Genomic DNA, 19148 nt, shown 5'->3' with positions numbered 1-19148 from the left:
TCTGGATTACATTTAGCAAACATTAATTACTTAGTAGTACCAATGTGTATTTAATTGTGCATTAGGAATTCTGATTAGCTTAGCTTGTGCACCTTCAGAGCTCAAAATAGCTTCCTCAACAGGGCAATGCTTTCCAACAGTTGCTGATTTCTCACTTAGAAACGCAGCGTTCACACTCTTGTGCAGAGGTGCTTTCACCACAACCGGCAGCCTTGTTTTCTTTGCGAGCCTTGGGTTTCTCTTTGCACATCAACATAAAGATAAGTGACACGCTGAAGACGTTCACGGGCACCAGAGCCTTCGGTCAGCACAACTGCCCTCCATCGGACGTCTTTGTAAAAAGTATTTTCCTTAAAGGAGGCTCAATGCTGCTGACTCAGCACTCGTGACTTTGAGAGTCCCAACGGATCAGCTCAATAGAGCATTCAAAGCCAGTCGGCATTTCAGAAATAACATCATATTCTGCTCATCAATTATATTTATTGACTTTTATGGTGCCCTTGGGGCCTCTAGCGAGAATTGGACTCTTTTATGAGACTCCTGGGAGAAAGGGTGAAACCAAAGTAGTAAAAAAAAAAAACAGATTTTTTTTATAATTTGAACACATAGGTAGGGCTTAATAAAAAATAAAAAAAACAGCTTAACTTAATCCTGTCGTTGAATTTTTCTTTAAAAACTTGAAGTGAGAAAGCGAAGTTGCCCTGGGACAGCAGTGTCGCTCGCAGATCTAGTTTCAGCTGAAAAGCGTGAATTCACGTTTTTTTGTGTGTGAGTGTCGAATGTCTAATTTGAATACAGGTTCTGCCTCTTCAATATGTGAGCTGCTCCAGCTACAGAATTGGATATTTGAGATATATGAATTCTTTTATTTTTCTTGCATTAATGTAAAGACTTGTAAACACTTTCATTGTCTTCTAGTGTGCATTTATTTTGACCTAATTATCTAAATTTATCCTATTTGGTTTGTTCAGCGATTAAGCCCCCTTTTCATAATGCTAATGTGTGGTGATTAGTCTTTCTATCATCTATCATTCCATCTGTCAGTCTATTGTGCTGTCTTTCTATCATTTTTGTCGTTCTATCTATTAATTTTTCTATCGTTCTATCGTTTTTTCAAACGTTCTATCTATTGATTTTTCTATTGTTCTATAACTTTTTATACCGTTCTATCGTTTTTTCAAACATTCCATCTATTTTTTTCTATCGTTCTATAATTTTTTTCAAAGTTCTATCTATTGTTTTTTCTATCGTTCTATGATTTTTTCTTTCGTTCTATCGTTTTTTCAAACGTTCCATCTATAGTTTTTTCTATCGTTCTATCTTTTTTCTATCATTCTATCATTTTTTCTATCGTTCTATCTTTTTTTCAAACATTCCATCTATTGTTTTTTTCTGTCGTTCTATAATTTTTTTCAAAGTTCTATCTATTGTTTTTTCTATCGTTCTATAATTTTCTCTATCGTTCTATCGTTTTTTTTCAAACGTTCCATCTATAGTTTTTTTCTATCGTTCTATCTTTTTTTATCGTTCTATCATTTTTTCTATCGTTCTATCGTTTTTTTTCAAACATTCCATCTATTGTTTTTTTTCTATCGTTATATAATTTTTTCAAACGTTCTATCAATAGTTTTTTTCTATCGTTCTATCATTTTTTCTATTGTTCTATCGTTTTTTTTAAACGTTCCATCTATTGGTTTTTTTCTATCGTTATATCATTTTTCAAACGTTCTATCAATAGTTTTTTTCTATCGTTCTTTCATTTTTTCTATCGTTCTATTGTTTTTTCTTTTCAAACGTTATATCTATTGTTTTTTTCTATCGTTCCTTTTCAAAACTTTCCATCTATTGTTTTTTTTTCTATCGTTCTATCCTTTGTTCCATTTATCGTTCTATCATTAGATAGATAACAATAAAGCCATAGAATGATACAGTATACAGACCGATAGTTTATAGAACAATGTTTATATCTATTGTTTATCGTTCTTTCTATCTGTCATCCTATATATTTGTCTAATGTTCTATAATTCAGTTTTTCTTTCTGTCTGTCATTCTTTCTTTCCATATTATTCTATAGTTCTTCATACCTAACTATCGTTCTATCTTTTGATCATTCTGTATATCTAGTGTGCTGTCATTCTATTTATCTATCATCTGTCTGTCTTTTTATCTGATAGTGTGTGTATAAATGAAGAAATATTTATTTTAGACATTTTTTCATCTTCAATAACCGTTATGTCCAGAAATGAATAATGCTGCTAACTGTAATGTTTTATCCTGATGTTATTACTTCTGTCTGCAGTTGGTGATGGAGTTTTGTGGCGCTGGTTCAGTCACAGACCTGATAAAAAACACCAAAGGGAATTCACTGAAGGAGGAGTGGACAGCCTACATCTGCAGAGAGATCCTCAGGGTGAGTGTGTGTGTATGTGTGTGTGTGTGTTTGTGTGAGCCACCAGGAGAAATTATTAGCTTTCAGAATTGTCATTTCTGAAGTGTGTTCCTTCATTTGACCTTCTCCTGCTGAGTTTAACCTCTTCATCTGGTTTTGATAGGGTCTGACCCACTTGCATCAACATAAGGTCATCCATCGGGATATCAAAGGGCAGAACGTTTTGCTTACAGAAAATGCGGAAGTCAAACTGGGTGAGTTCTTAGCACTAATGCCTCTCTGTAAACAATAAAAACATAGGAAGTTATTAAAATGGATATAATAAGGGTTATGATTAAAAGCTACATTTTAGTGTTATTTTTTAAGTATCAAAAATAAAATGCAGTATGATTATCTATCTTGCATAGAAGGCTCACTATTAGGATCATCAAGGTCATTTTAATTAAGTTGATTAAATTTTTTTTACTTTTTTTTTTTTTTAAGGTCTGGTTGAGAAAGTTTATTCGACAGCCTTGAGATTTTTTTTATTCTGTGTGAGACGTTTTTTTATGCAGTAACATAATATTATTCAGTGTTTCCTCTAGGATTTTTTTCCAGCTGTGGCGGCAGGCCTTTTTTACCAACTACCTGTGGCGTTATTTCAATGACAAATGTCGTGAGAGCAGTATTACAAGTCGAGATCGCATTTATGTAATAGCCTACGAGCCTGCAAATCTCTTTGCTTGCGTGCCGTTTTCCTCTGCTTGTGCACAAAACTTCTTGCACGCCCCCTCAAATATACGCTGCTCAAGCCCAGATCTTCTTGTGTGCTCTCAAATAAACGCTGCTGAAGTGCGATTTAGTGCGTTTTTGTAAGAAGTATGTCTCCAACATTTGTTAGATTTGCTAGGAATATTTATGAATGTCTCAAATAGACCTACAGAGTTGTATTAATGCATCCTCAAGTAAAGTGAAACGGCTATACGTCGTGTTAGCTGGCCTCACGCATCACGCACCTTTCAATCACCCAGTCAGTCAACACGTAACCTTAAAGGATTAAACAATTAATGCACAGCACTACTACGGTTACAGAGAAGTTCGCGCTGTTATAATTCACTTGCCTTTTAATTAGTTTTGGTGCGTTTATCACCCGCTGTTAAAAAAAAACACAACCAAATGTTTTGAATAAAAAGCCCCTGCCATGAAAGAATGAATGTAGCGGAAACCATGTTGTTGTTATTATTATTATTAGATTAAACGGTTGAGCTGAATATAGTATTAGCGCTTTCAGCAAAAAATAATTCTACGAATATTTAATTCAGTTAAAGTTTACTTATAGAGCACTTTTCACAATAGTTATTGTTTACAAAAGGTGCACATTATTGCATTACAATCTAACTTGGAATTTATTAGTTATTAGTTACCATAACTTTAATAGTTACTAGTAATTTTAACTAAACATCATATAATTGAACTACAGTACATTTTTTAACTACAGAGTCCAGCATTTTAATTAGGTCGTCACTTCATTCAGCTCCTTTTTAGTCAATGACGTCTGCGTTTGGCATTAAAAGCAATGTGGTGTACGGTAAAAGTTATGTTTTCGAATTTGGCATCCTACTACACAACACGACATGTTTGCTACTGCAACCGGGAACCCGTGTGACGTCATGTGGGATGTGGGTTGGTAATTCGTATATAAATATCTTGAAAAATAATAATACTAATACTAACATCTAAAAAACTTTATTTTAAATTAATGGAACCTTTAAACCATAATGGAGTAGACAATATCAGTTGACATTTTGGGCTGTAGCTCAACATACTCACCTCAAGCTTTTTTATAACCAATGTAACATAGTTGGCCAGAATGTTAAGATAGACACATAATGTATTTTTTATAACTGAAATTGCTAATAATACAGATTTTTTTCTTGCGAATGTTTATTAAACTTAAAGTAAACACACACAAAGAACATGAAAATTAAGCTTAATTACTTCATGAGAGTCGCAATTACAGAATCACGTGTGTCTGTGTCTTATTGCTGTGCAGAGGAACCTGTGACCCTCCTCTGGAGTTATTAGGGCTTGTCATTGAGTTGTGTGAGTTTGCGAGACAGTTCGGGCTGGTTGCCATGACGACAGTGCCTGCGGTGATGAGGGAAGAGTGGCACAGAGGCAGATGGCAGCATGCTCTTCATCAAAGACCTCTCCTCTCGTTACTGCACGCAGACACATTAAGGCCAAATCTTCTCTGTGTGTGTGTGTGTGTGTGTGTGTGTGTGTGTGTGTGTGTGTGTGTGTGTGTGTGTGTGTGTGTGTGTGTGTGTGTGTGTGTGTGTGTGTGTGTGTGTTCAACAGTTGATTTCGGTGTGAGTGCACAGTTGGACCGCACCGTCGGAAGGAGGAACACTTTTATTGGCACGCCATATTGGATGGCTCCGGAGGTCATAGCCTGTGATGAGAACCCAGACGCCACATATGACTTCAAGGTATTTCAAGCGTTTCTTAATTATGCTGTCAGTTTCATCTCAGAGATGCTGATTGCTTTTTGGGTGAGGGCATGTTCGGGTTTAACTTTTCTTTATTGGTTACAGAGTGATCTGTGGTCGCTGGGAATTACGGCTATCGAAATGGCTGAAGGGGCTCCTCGTAAGTCTGGCACAATGCAGTGTGATGTTAAATTATGATAATTGTTTCGTCCGAAGTCCACTACCTGACATGTCTTGTCATCGATCCCAGTTATAAGAGCAACAAATAATAACTTGACTTCTAGTTGATCATTTGGAAAAGTGGCAGAAGGTAGATTTTTGTGCTGAATCATCTGTTGACCTGCATCCCAATCATCACAAATACTGCAAAATACCTATTGGAACCCACATGGACTCAAGATTCTCAGAGAAATCAGTCAAGTTTGGTAAAGGAAAAATCATGGTTTGGGGTTACATTCAGTATGGGGGTCAACAGCCTGAGGTATCAAGACATTTGTGCTGCTTGTTAAATGACAAACCACAGGAGAGGGCAAATTTTCCAACAGGATAGCGCTCCTCATACTTCAGCCTCCACATCAAAGTTCCTGAAAGCAAAGAATGTCAAAGTGCTCCAGGATTGGCCAGCCCAGTCACCAGATATGAACATTATTGAGCATGTCTGGGATGTGATGGAGGAGGGATTGAAGATGAATCCAAAGAATCTTGATGAACTCTGGGAGTCCTGCAAGAACGCTTCCTTTGCCATTCTAGATGACTTTATTAATAAGTTATTTGAGTCATTGTAGAGATGTATGGATGCAGTCCTTCAAGCTCATGGGAGTCATACACAGTACTAATTCTTTTTCCACTGCAGCATGACTTTATATTCCATACTGTACATATTTTCTGTTAAGTGACAAGACTTTTGTTTAAGCAAAGTCAGACCTTACTGTCCTAATTACCTAATTAAAAATCAAGGCATGATTATATTTTATTTTGGTAAAATAAACGTAATCTCGAGGCCTTTGCCTTTTCTATAAGCCACTTCTGATACCAAATGATCAACTAGAAGTAATTATTTGTTGTTCCTAAAACTTGGATAGGTGACAAGACTTTTGTCAGATAGTGTATGCTAGGTAGACTTTTAAGAAGTATTTGTAAATTAGCAGTTGTCTGTATTTTGTGATTCATGTTTTTATTAAAAATTTTCCCCCATTTGTTTATGCTTTTGAATTGCAATCTTCCAACAACTTTCAAGCTTGAAGAGTTTGAAAAACTGACTTTTATTAACATTTTTAGTAGTTTAAATTAATATAGTGTTTCTGTGGGTGTTGTAAATTATGCTACAAAAACCTTACTAGTAGACTTATTTCTCTATATATTATTTCTTATACACTATATTATTTCAAACTACTAAAAATGTCTATAAAAGTCACTTAGTTAAACTGTAATAGTTAAATTTCCAAGATCAAGGGCCCATAATGCAAATCACAACCGTAAATGAACAGAAAATACAAAATACGTAAACTGTTAATTAGCAGATTCTTTTACAGTGTATTTCTTGTGGTCTGACCCCTAAATTGGATTACTGAAATTTCCATTTGGCTGATAAAAAAAGATCATGTATTAAGGGGATTTCATTTTAAAAAATGATTTGATATTGTCCTGAACAATTACTGAAAGCGTAAATTTGCATATATAATCAAGCAATAATATCATGAGCAAAAAAGCTGCTATACGGAAGTTGTCATCTACACATTCCCTGACTGATATATTTTGAGGAAATGTGCTTGTTACTGTTTAGTTTTTTGCTATTATTGTTAAGTTAACAGCAGCAGTAGCAATTAAATACTTAAACATTCAATTTTAAGAGTAAAGGGTGAGCCATTGAAGTATATTTTCTCAGTCACATTTCCTTCTGCCCAATATAAATGTAAAGATTATTGCTTGATAAAAAATTATGATTGTTCCTTTTAAGATTGCAAATGGGCTCAACTGATGAAATAAATGTTTGATATGTGTGTGTGTATATATACAGTAGTTTAGTTGGCGTCTTCATTATTATTACCCCCCTGTTTATTTTTTCCCCCAATTTCTGTTTAACGGATAGCAGATTTTTTTCAACACATTTATAAACATAATAGTTTTAATTACTCATTTCTAATAACTGATTTATTTGATCTTTGCCATGATCACAGTAAATAATATTCTACTAGATATTTTTCAAGACACTTCTATATAGCTTAAAGTGACATTTAAAGGCTTAACTAGGTTAATTAGGTTAACTAGGCAGGTTAGGGTAATTAGGCAAGTTATTGTATAATGATGATTTGTTCTCTAGACTATCAAAAAATGTAGCCTAAAGGGGCTAATAATTTTGACCTCAAAATGTTATTTTTAAAAATTAAAATTCTAGCCAAAAAAAAAAAAAAAGACTTTCTCCAAAAGAAAAATCAGACATACTGTGAAAATCTCCTTGCTCTGTTAAACATAATTTGGGCAATAATTAAAAAAAAAAAAAAAAAAAAAAAGTTCAACGAGGGGTTAATAATTCTGACTTCAACTGCATACACTATAGTACTGTTGCTGTCCAGATGAAAGTTGGTAAAATGTCTAGTAAATGTATACGTCACATCCTCACTAGATGTAGTTCTAATTGATGAATACTTTGAAATCGGACATACTACTCAGCTCACATACTGCACTCAAACAAAATGACTTTTGCTGCTTGTTCAAACTACTCATTTAAAATGAGTTGAAACAACACAATTCTTACGTTTTTTTGGAGACAGCTTAATTCTTTTATGTTCAATCCAATTAAAATAGTAAAAAAACTAAAAAATTTTGGAATTGTGTGGAACCCAGCATTTGAAAAGTGTCTTCACCTACTGTATAGTATAGATGTCTGTATATGAGCGTGCAGGGAATGTGTTGTATATGAACAAACAGTTAAAGCTAAATAAACACGTTGTCTGTTTTCTCAGCACTCTGTGATATGCATCCCATGCGCGCGCTCTTCCTCATACCCAGAAACCCAGCACCCCGTCTCAAGTCCAAGAAATGGTGAGTAAAACCTCATGATAAAGGGGCAGTTCAACTGTAAACCATTTACTCAAGTGGTTCCAAACATTTTTTATTTCGTTCTGTTGTGCTCCAATAGAAGATATTCCAAAACATTTTGACCTCCATATGAAAGAAAAGCTATTGAAGTCAAAATGGCTACTGTTTGCCAACATTCTTTGTGTTTTGTCTGTTGGTTTACACAACAAACACGTTTTGGGCACTGAAGATGTTTAAGAGTCTATGAAAAAGATGATGTTGTGCATGCGAGCATATGTGATTAGGGAGGTCTAGATTTAAAGGTTCCTTTAAAAGTAACTAATTTAAAGGTTTTTTTAGATGTTACTGTCAATATGTTAGTTTTACAAACTTCATGTTTGAGAAAACATAAGCCTGACATAAATGTCCAAAGCTTGTAGTTTGTCAGGTCCATCTAAATCAGGAGTGCTTAACCCTGCTCCTGGAGATCTACCATCCTGCAGATTTCAGTTGCTACCCACATCAAACACACCTGCCTGTAATTATCCAGGGCTTTATAGGTCCTGATTAATTGATTCAGGTGTGTTTAATCAGGGTTGGAGCTGAACTCAGCAGAAAGGTAGATCTCCAGGAGCAGGGTTGAGCACCCCTGATCTAAATGGATCGACGATTTTTTTTTTTTTTTTTTACTTCTAGTCTTGACCAATCAAATGCTCCCTATTATCTGACATGTCCCACCCCCCACAAGACGATTTTCTTTTTTTTTTTTATTTATTTATTTTTTTACATTTTTCTCATTTACATTTGATGCGCTTGAGCTCAACCACTCTCCCTGGCAGAACTGTGAAGTTTTATGGCATCGTCGACAATGGCAACGTTGTCATAAGAGAATTAATTATTTATGAATAATTAATTAATTCATAACAAATTAATTATTTGTAGCTATTGGCAGTTTTTTTTTCAAGGGAGCTACTCTATTATTCACCCTCTCTTTATGTTTCAGTAGAGATTACGTCAAACATGGATAAAAAAATGCTAATTTCAAACTGTTTCACGGGATCTTTAGAGCCAAGCTTGACCAACCACATAAAATAGCAGAATACAGGGAAAGTGTTGTTGTATATTTTATTTTTATGGTGATTTAATTTTTTTACACGAGGCTAAAGCTTTTGTTGTTGAAAATGTTGTTGTGTAAACATAGCCTGAATGATGTGTCGTTCTCTACAGGTCTAAAAAGTTCCAATCGTTTATTGAGAGCTGTTTAGTGAAGAATCACAATCAGAGACCCAGTACTGAACAACTCATCAAACACCCTTTCATCAAAGACCTGCCGAATGAGAGACAGGTCCGAATTCAGCTCAAAGACCACATTGACCGGACTAAAAAGAAGAGAGGAGAGAGGGGTGAGTTTACTGTTTCTGTTTTGATAGTATCATAAGCTCATATTGATAATTAAATATCAATCTTGATCTTTTATCAACACTCCAAAAAATTACTTTTGCTGCTTGTTCAATCTGCTTATTTAATATAAATTTAACCAGCGCAATTCTTATGTTTTTTTTGGGGGGGGGACAACTTTGTTTTTATGCTCAATCAACTTAAATTTTTGTAAAAACAATTAAGTTCGTTTTATAGATTTGTGTTGGGACAACATGAAGGAATTGTGTATAACCCAGCATTTTTACAGTGAATGTTGATGCTTGAGCAAAACTTTAGCAAGCATTATTTGTAGTGGTTGTCATCCAATAAATGTGATGAGCTTTGTTACTTTTAAAAGTGAACCATCTCAGCTTTCAAATTCTTTCACTTTGATCATGAAATTCAAGCCATGGATGTCCTTTTGACACTGTGACATGATATTACTGCGGCTGCCTTGGTTTATAAAGCGCATGAACTGATTATCTTCTCTACTTTACCAGTAGTTAACACACAATTAACATGGATAATCATTAAGGGTATATGTTGAAAAAAACTGAAATGCAGCATGGTATAATATAAAATGACTGCATTATCCATGGCTTGTTAATTAGCTTGAAAACTCGAGAGCAAGAGAGAGGAGCAATTTGCTGAATATGTGCACTATTACAATTTTAATGATATTTTTACATTAGTAATGTATGGAAAACAGAAATTCAGAAATTACAGTACTTCAGTCAAGGTGTTTTCCCTCAATAAAAATGCATGTGTTTGATGTTGAACTAAATAAATCTGTTTTCAATTGAGGCTGAAACTGAGCTAAGAACTTGTAAATCAGATTTGAAATGAGACTGATACTGTAATACTGAAAACAGTAAGTGTTATTTCTGTAGGAATTTTTGTAATTATATTATTTCACTTCATATACACTAACTTAGATTTTTATTAAAACATTTACACAACTGCCATTGAATATATATAATTATAATATGATTTTATATTTATTATTGATATTATTCTAGAATATATTATTGAATTTTTTGTTTGTTTATTTAATTGCTTTTTAAAAATTTTTTCTTTACATTTGAAGTTGTTTATCAAAACATCTTTGTATTTTGCATACTTAATCATATAATTGTTATCTTTTATATTTTTTTACATTTTAATTTTTTTGTTTGTTTATTGCCAATTTTTTTAAAACTATGTAGCTTTAAAAAATAACTATTGTATAGCTTATTTTCTTTTGTTACAACAGTACTCATCAGTAAATAGTCAGAAATTGTATTCCTAATGATAATCTTTGTCTTGGTAACCTGCAATCCATGATTATTCTATGTGTTTACCTTTCAGACGAGACCGAATATGAGTACAGTGGCAGCGAAGAGGAGGAAGAGGAGCGAGATATAGGAGAGCCGAGGTGTGTAGAGCTTTTATACAAGCGTTTAGTTGTGGACCTCTTGACTGACGTAAAGATGATTTAACGTCTGATGATTTAACAGCTCCATCATAAACATCCCCGGTGAGTCGACTCTGAGGCGGGACTTCCTGCGTCTACAGCTGGCCAATAAGGAGCGTTCTGAAGCCCTGAGGAGACAACAGCTGGAGCAGCAGCAGAACGAGGAGCACAAGCGCCAACTACTGGCTGAGAGGCAGAAGCGCATCGAGGAGCAGAAGGAGCAAAGGAGGAGACTAGAGGAGGTGAGAGAAGATTATATATTATATTAAGTATATTATATCGAGTATATTAAGGTGATGTGATATGTTTAAGCAAAATATTTTATAACCAAGTCTAATATTTGTCTTGAATAAAAATAAAATCATGATAAATCAGAAAATAGTTTTTTAGTTACTTTGACAGATTTGTTTACATTAGTTGTATAACACAAGTAAAATTAGTTTTTTTAAATGTATAAATATAACCTTTAACATCTAACTCTTTTTCTAAAATATCGGGTCGTTTTTATTCTAATATGTATGTAATACAGTTTTATATTTATTATTTCTAGTTGTTATAAATAGTATTTTAACATATTTGTTTAGCTTATTAATTTAAAACAGTCATTTATATCTAATACCTTTTTAAATGTATTTGTTTTCATAATTTAATTTAATTAGATTTATTATTTATATACATTTCATTTCTTTTTTTTATTACAATTATTTTAATAGGATTTTCTTACTATTAAAATATATATTTAATATACTATACTGTTATATATATTATTGATGTTATATAATATGTTTATTTGTTTGTTTATTTTTTTACTCTATCAAAAAAAATTCTTTGTATATGAAGTCAATCAATCAATTATCCTTTCAATTGAGGTCGATTTTCCGTCATTCTATGGATCATTCCCCTCCGCACAGTTATATTAATCATCGCTATTTTAAGTTTGCGCATGCCCATCTTGGTTTTTTAGATTAGGGTTGGGTGATGTCGACCAATTTGGCATTGTACAATATCTACTGTGAAACATTACGATGAACGATGGCATCTTCATCATAGACGGCGGAGAAATAATTATTCATGATTAATTAATTATTCATAACTAATTCATTATTTGTAGCCTACTGTTTCAACTACCTGACTCACATGGTCTTTGTTTTACCTATAACCAAATCATAAATAAATAAAGATGAATTACACACAAATTACCACCGTTATAATGGCGTTGACTAACTTGGTTGGTTAAAAAGGTGCACAACCAACAGAAACCAGCCAATAGTATCTAAGGTTTTCACAAAAATTACTGAGTACAAGCGTGAAAGCGAAAGATTAAAGCAGTGTACTGGCGTTGTGACACGTTACCAGATAGATTCAAAAGACCGTAGAGTTCTCAGATAGAGACAAGATTAATTAAAAATCCTGTTTAACAACTATAGTGAGACACAATCCAGTGGTACGTTCTTGATAAACTCTACAGCGTGCACTGCTCTCTGGGGTTTTGTGCTCAAAGCACCCGCTGACTGCCTGGAGCTCAGACATGCGCATACACTACAGCTCATGCCAGAGTTTGTTTGGTCATGTGATGTTCGTTTTCAGCGGTGTAGTGTGAACAAATCTTTTCATAAATGCTAGATCACACACCAGTGTGCACATGTATCGTTTTTGTTTTAAAATGTAATTAATTTACTAATTCCGATGCCGGCTCAGCGATTGACGATGGCATCATCTATCGAATTAACCCTTTTTCAGATTCGACTGTATCGCGCCAACGAATTCCTGAACTGCCTTTCCTCCTACTTCCACTGACCATTCCCAGCATGACTGCCTTCTCAGGTGGACTACTACTCATGACATGGGCAAAATAGGAACATTTCTTTTTTGTAATCTTGGCTTCCAGTGAGGTGGCTTAATGCACCCTATTACTTCTTTGTTGGTGATTCTCGCTGTCCACATGATACGCATTAGTCCCCTCAAGCACCACTCCAAGGTGATGATATATAGCATATGAAGTAGGGCTGCACAGTATATCGTTTCAGCATCGATATCGCAATGTGCACATCCGCAAAAGTCACATAGCAAGATATGCAATGCCGAGTGGGATTATAGATGACCAGGAACCACTGGTCAAAACACATGAGATTTGTGGAGACTGCAGAATTTAAGCACTACATAGTGAAAGTGAATTGTCTGCATTTGTGACTATGTAAGAATTTTAAGAGAGTTAAAAGCATTTTAATAGAGCATAAAAAAGTTTATTCAGATTCATTTTTATTGAGCACTTCATATGATGAAGAATACACATGATTATTTAACATTTAATTATTTAACTTCTGTAACAAAATAATGTTAGACTCTCCTCAGAAAACCATAATCACCATTTATTACACTTTAATATTTGTGTTTATGACTGTATTTTTTAATTATATGTATATAATAAATTACATAAAAATATATTTATATTTCACTCCCCTATAAAATCATCCCAATCAATTTAAGGTCTTTGCAAAAAGATTTAAGTCTTCTGGTGAAATTATATAGCTACGCACTTGTACACAGCACCTTATAACAATACACAAGCAATATTTTTTCCATACTCATTTGTACACATGTCCTTATAACATGTATATTTGTAACAAATCTGTACATACAATTCAGCATCCAGAACTTTTTTGTCTAACTGCATATCTGTTTATTGTTTATTATCTTTTTCATATTTATTTTGTGTTGTCACTTTATGTACACTGGAAGCTTCTGTAGCCAAAACAAATTCCTTGTGTGTGCAAGCAAACTTGGCAACAAAATGATTCTGATTATATATTTCATTATATAAATCGCAGAGGAAAAAAATACGGCAACGTCAATTTTTTCCAATATCGTGCAGCCCTAATATGAAGTTGTTTATCAAAACCTCTTTGAATATTTATTATTGAAATGTTTTGCCATGAAAATAGCCGTTGTTGCTGACATGGCATTAATAGGCCTGTCACAAAAATTGATATATCAACTTATCGCACATGGACATGACCTTAATAATTTTGGTGATGCAATATACATCACCTATACATAAAAAAACTATTTTAGCAACATTTTAGCTGACTGTGCAACATCTCTATCCCTATCGGTGGTGTCAGTATGGTTAAAACACTAGAAAATTTACTATAAATTACAATATTATAATTTCATGTGGGGTCTAAAAACTGAAAATAGTTCAGCAGATATCGGTTACTTTTTACCTTGAGCTTTTTTCTTGGCATTTATTATTATTTATTGTTTTGGATATACGCTTTCACACACCTTCACTCTAAAACGTTTTTCTTGGGTATATGATAATATATAATATACAATTAACAAAAACTCAACATCTTAAGTTGAAACAAAAAAATCTCTCTAAGTTGAGTTGACGCACATTTTTAAGGCAGCCTGGGAACTTGAGTTTGTAAGTTTAACCAATGTGAAATGTTTTACAGTTGTTAAATTGTTTAAATGTCTATTATAAAAATGAAAAATTCTTAAGAATAAAATATGCGCTCTTTGGAAGAGTGCACTTGCTTTAATATGCTATTTTGTCAATCTGGCCTTATACAATGAGTGGCATAAAAGGGTCTTTCCTAAAAGGGTCACAATAATATTGTTTATCGCAATGTAATTTGGTGAAATATATCATGCATCATGATGGGCTCAGTTTTCGGTTCTGTGTGGAGTTTGCATGTTCTCCCTGCGTTCGCGTGCGTTTCCTCCTTTGTGCTCCGGTTTCCCCCACAGTCCAAAGAAATGTGGTACAGGTGAATTGGATAGGCTAAATTATCCGTAGTGTATGAGTGTTTGTGTGGATGTTTCCCAGAGATGGAAGGGTATCTGCTGCGTAAAAATGTGCTGGATAAGTTGGCGGTTCATTCCGCTGTGGCGACTCCGGATTAATAAAGGGACTAAGCCGACAAGAAAATGAATGAATAAATGAATATCATACAACAGAAAGTATGTATCGTGACAGGCCTTAAATAAACAGGCATGCAATAAAAGTACATCATCATCATCATTAAAAAATCTTCGTTAAATGCATTTATTTTATATACTTAATCGTAAAGTGTTCTTAATTTATTTTTTTGAATATTTTAGACACTTTATGTAGTTAGTTATCGATTTTCACATCTAATATTTCTCAGCTTGAGGCGAGGCAGTGGCGCAGTAGGTAGTGCTCACAGCAAGAAGGTCGCTGGTTCAAACCTCGGCTCAGTTGGCGTTTCTGTGTGGAGTTTGCATGTTCTCCCTGCCTTCGCGTGGGTTTCCTCCGGGTGCTCCGGTTTCCCCCACAGTCCAAAGACATGTGGTACAGGGGAATTGGGTAGGCTAAATTGTCCATAGTGGATGAGTGTGTGTGTGTGAATGTGTGTGTGGATGTTTTCCAGAGATAGGTTGTGGCTGGAAGGGCATCCGCTGCGTAAAAACTTGCTGTATAAGTTGGCGGTTCATTCCGCTGTGGCGACCCCGGATTAATAAAGGGACTAAGCCGACAAGAAAATGAATGAATGAATATTTTTCAGCTTTTGTTTTGACCTAACAGTAGACCAAAGTTGTTTACTAAACATATCTGTAAATACCATTTCATTTCACTAATAATATTACCAAAAAATGTGATAAATTATTAGCAAATCAATATAGTGTGAGCCCAATGGATGAATTCGAGCCACAAATGACACAACCTCTGACATAAAACGCTTAAGTAGCTTCCGCTGTATCCTGCATGAGCATATGCTTGGTTGCCTTCAGCATTGTTTTTCATTGCAATCCTCGCATAACGAACACACCATACTGTACTCTATTTTGTCTGTGCAATGGCTCATGGGATGACTGGCTTTTCAATGTCCCCGGGAGACACTGAGCGACGATCAATCCACAGGAAGGTTATCCGACATCTCGGGAATTCTTCAAACGGGAGACAAAGAGAGATGGTGATCACTGAGCCGATAGATAGATTTTTGAGTTATGTGATGTAGAGTTTTCTCAGTAGGGGGACCCGTGTGGATGAATCGGGCAGCCCGGCTGGGTGTAGACCCCTCATTCAGCACATCTGTCTCCCGCTGCTCCGCTATCGTTTCTGCACAGCCCCTGTCAGCAGGAAAGCAGCATTTCTGCCTGCTCCAAATGCGCCATCTTTTCCATCGCCACTTAGTGGTCATGGAAGGAACTGCATTGGCTGGTGCGTAAATCTGGGTTGAGCGATTGGGCTCCTGTGAGATTTATTTGTAGAAATTGGAAGGTCGTTAATTAGGAGTTCAAAACTGACCCTATGTAAGCTATTTAATTGTCGTGTTTTTTTACAAAAAATTCTGGGTTTTGATAGATTTACTGTAGCTGATATATAGACTAAGCTCGCCTTGTGGACATGGGGTCGTATCGCCTCAACACTTTATAAAATTAAGACCAAGGCTGCATCCGAAATACTGGTGTAGGTACTTCATTTGAATTTAAATTTACTGCACGAGCCTTAAAGTTATTAAAGATGTGAATGAATTTAAGTATCTTGGCATAACTCTAGACATTAATTTAAAATTTGAAAGTCATGTTAAAAATATATGTAAGAAAGTTAAGCCAAGTCTAAACTGTTTTCGTTTTAGTAGAAGGTTTTTAACATATCAAACTGCAAAATTATACATGAACACAATGATATTCTCTCACTTGACGTATTGCATTACATAATGGTCACCAGGCTCTTTAACTACATTGAAGCCTATTGACTCAGTGTTTAAACAAGCAGTGAAAATGGACTTAAAGCCTGGACTTAAAGCCTATAATGACTTAAAGCCTATGCGATAGCATCATTGTGAGGTTTTATGTAAACACAACCTTTTTAGTTTTGATAGTTTTAATAAATTTAATTATCTTAAATTAGTTTTTAAATGTTTAAATAATCATGTTCCAATCCTGTTTTCTGATCCAATCAGTGGGCATCAAACCTCTCATAGAGTCACATGGGTAATCGTGCTAATCGTGACTGTCTTGTGCCAAAGTGTAAGACCTCTTTTGGTCAATCTGTTTTCTCTGTAAAGTAAGCCAAAATCTGGAATGATTTACCTGTTGGCCTAAAATCAGAAAGTAATATAATTATTTTTAGTTGTGTTCTTAAAAAGTGGTTCAAAACAAAATGGCAGTGTTGGCACAGATAGTCTACTATTAGTTTGTTGGATCTTGCCGCCTTTGCTTTTGCCTTAATAATTCTAATAATGTGTATATGTATTTATTATATTTCCATTTTGTCAATTTTTTCAAGCCTCCTGTGGACTGGTGTTGAGTGAGCAAGTTTGCTAAAACACTTAAACAAATGCATTTGGTTGTCCAGTGTAATTGTGATGTCCATGTCAAATAAACTCATCTGATAATTTAATAATTAAGAAAAATACATTCTATATAGTATGAATGTGAGTAGTACCAATGGAGCTCAGAGGTACTACATCAGCCATTTTGTCATTATCACGTTACCTACGTGATGATAATGACGTTACCACGTAAGTTGCGTCGCTTCACTCCCATTCATGAATTCTCTGGCATGGCGTCCATTGTATGCGCACTTTAGAATCTTGCTGGAAGTAGTAGGTCATCCGGGTACTTGCATACTTTTTTTTGAGTACTATGAATTCGGACATATTACTCTTCTCTCATACTGTAATTAACGGACTATATAGTATGCAAGTATGCAATTTCGGATGCAGCTCCAAGCTTGGAGTTGGTTATGAAAATCATGACCCAAGGTTATCTGCACAGTTTTGTGTGAGTGGTCTGGTATGAAAATAGTTTTGCTTTGACTGGTGTCTAGATGAATCCAGACTTCCACAAGAATCAACTTAGGGTGTCAACCATCTTGAATTTTGTCATAGTATATTTTACAAATGTATCAATTGTATCGTTATAGAACTTACTTTAATGGTACTCAAAAAAAAAAAAAAAACATTTTCAGGGACCTACCACCTTGTGATTATAAAAGACATTTTTTTGGATCTGTTTATTTAACTTTTACTGAAATTCCAGGATAGTTTTACTGAAAAATGTAAACAAATATTATTCCCAACCCTTCCCCCATAAACGAAATGAAATTACAATTACACGCGCACACACACACACACACACACACACACACACACACACACACACACACACACACACAATAATAATAATTAAATGAAATTAAGAGGAACTAGGGCCAGACGGAATCTGCGGACAATTTTTGCTCTGTGCGCAGAATTGTGAAATTATTTTGGGAGAATCATAACTAAAATAAACCTCAATATATTACATAAATAATACATAATAATACAAGTAATACATTTTAAAATTGTATTTATTGTTTACAATGCAAATCCGATTAGATCCACTTTATTTGGTAAACAAAGCAAGTCTCTCATGTAATATATCTACTAAAAGGCAAAAAATATTACTTTACAAACTATATTGTAAATAAATTAAATGAATATTTTCATTTTAGTCAACAATATTACTGTAATTAATTTAAAAACTAAATAAATATAAATTTACACAAGTAAATAAACAGAATCAATGATGGGCTAAAAATCTGTGGAATTCTGCATGTGCAGATTCTGTGTGGGCCTAGAAACAACCCATGAACAAAGTACACATGTACATCAACAAACTGAAATTATAAACTTAATCCTCAGATGCTTATACAATATGCTGAATTAAATTCACTCTGCAATTAAAAAACCCTAAGGCATAGATTGACAGTCTGTAGAAGTACACAAATGCTTAGGGAAAAAAAAGCTCTCAGAAAAAGCTCTAGTATTGCTAAAAGAAAAACTAATGCATGAAACTCATTGCAATTTGCAACCAGTTGTTAAAACTCTGAGGAAATCCTTGTTTCCATAGTAAAAGTATGCACTGTCTTGCTAAGAATGTCTAAAATGCAAAAGAGTTTGCAGTACAATTTGATAACCCTGCATTATTCGTCCAAAAAGTGCAACAAGAGGACACTGCTTGATGTACATCTTTGTCACAGAGGAGAAACATTTGAAAATTGATAGCCAAAAGGAAGTTAAAGATAGCAAAGCCAAAACAAATGTATTAAATCTACAAGGGCTTTCTTGCAGCGATCGCATATAGGGTCCATACCTTGGATTATTTTTGCAAACTTGTCCAGTATATTCGTATATACAAAAGATATTTTTATAGCGTTTTGAATCTTTCTAAATGTCATGAGACTTGTATTGTTACATTTCTTGGATCATGCAATAAAATTGGTGCAGGTTATATCATATTTTGTCCACTATTTAGATTTTTTAAAAAACTTTTTTAAAACTCATTAGTCATGAATTGTAACCATCAAAGTGCTTGTTTCACTCTCTCTCCAGCCATAAGGGGGTCGTACACCGAATGCGGCGCTCGGAAGCACATTTTCGAA

General features: G+C 34.4%; 1 protein-coding gene across 17 annotated transcripts in view; it reads left to right on the top strand.

Annotated features, from left to right (window-relative positions):
- tnikb (TRAF2 and NCK interacting kinase b) overlaps positions 1 to 19148 on the top strand; it is a 145263-nt gene that overhangs the window by 66451 nt on the left and 59664 nt on the right. For all 17 annotated transcript variants that reach the window (XM_087308710.1, XM_087308706.1, XM_087308708.1 and 14 more), the window contains exons 5-12: positions 2300 to 2410; positions 2553 to 2643; positions 4730 to 4860; positions 4966 to 5020; positions 7824 to 7902; positions 9106 to 9281; positions 10645 to 10711; positions 10794 to 10992. In XM_087308710.1, coding sequence (XP_087164836.1) covers positions 2300 to 2410; positions 2553 to 2643; positions 4730 to 4860; positions 4966 to 5020; positions 7824 to 7902; positions 9106 to 9281; positions 10645 to 10711; positions 10794 to 10992 — 909 coding nt within the window. The remainder of the gene's footprint in view (positions 1 to 2299; positions 2411 to 2552; positions 2644 to 4729; positions 4861 to 4965; positions 5021 to 7823; positions 7903 to 9105; positions 9282 to 10644; positions 10712 to 10793; positions 10993 to 19148) is intronic.

The sequence above is a fragment of the Danio rerio genome, chromosome 24 (assembly GCF_052040795.2).
Source record: "Danio rerio strain M-AB ecotype USA chromosome 24, GRCz13ab, whole genome shotgun sequence".
NCBI lineage: Eukaryota > Metazoa > Chordata > Actinopteri > Cypriniformes > Danionidae > Danio > Danio rerio.
Note: the sequence above shows the minus strand (reverse complement) of the source record. Positions and strands in the feature narration are given on the sequence as shown.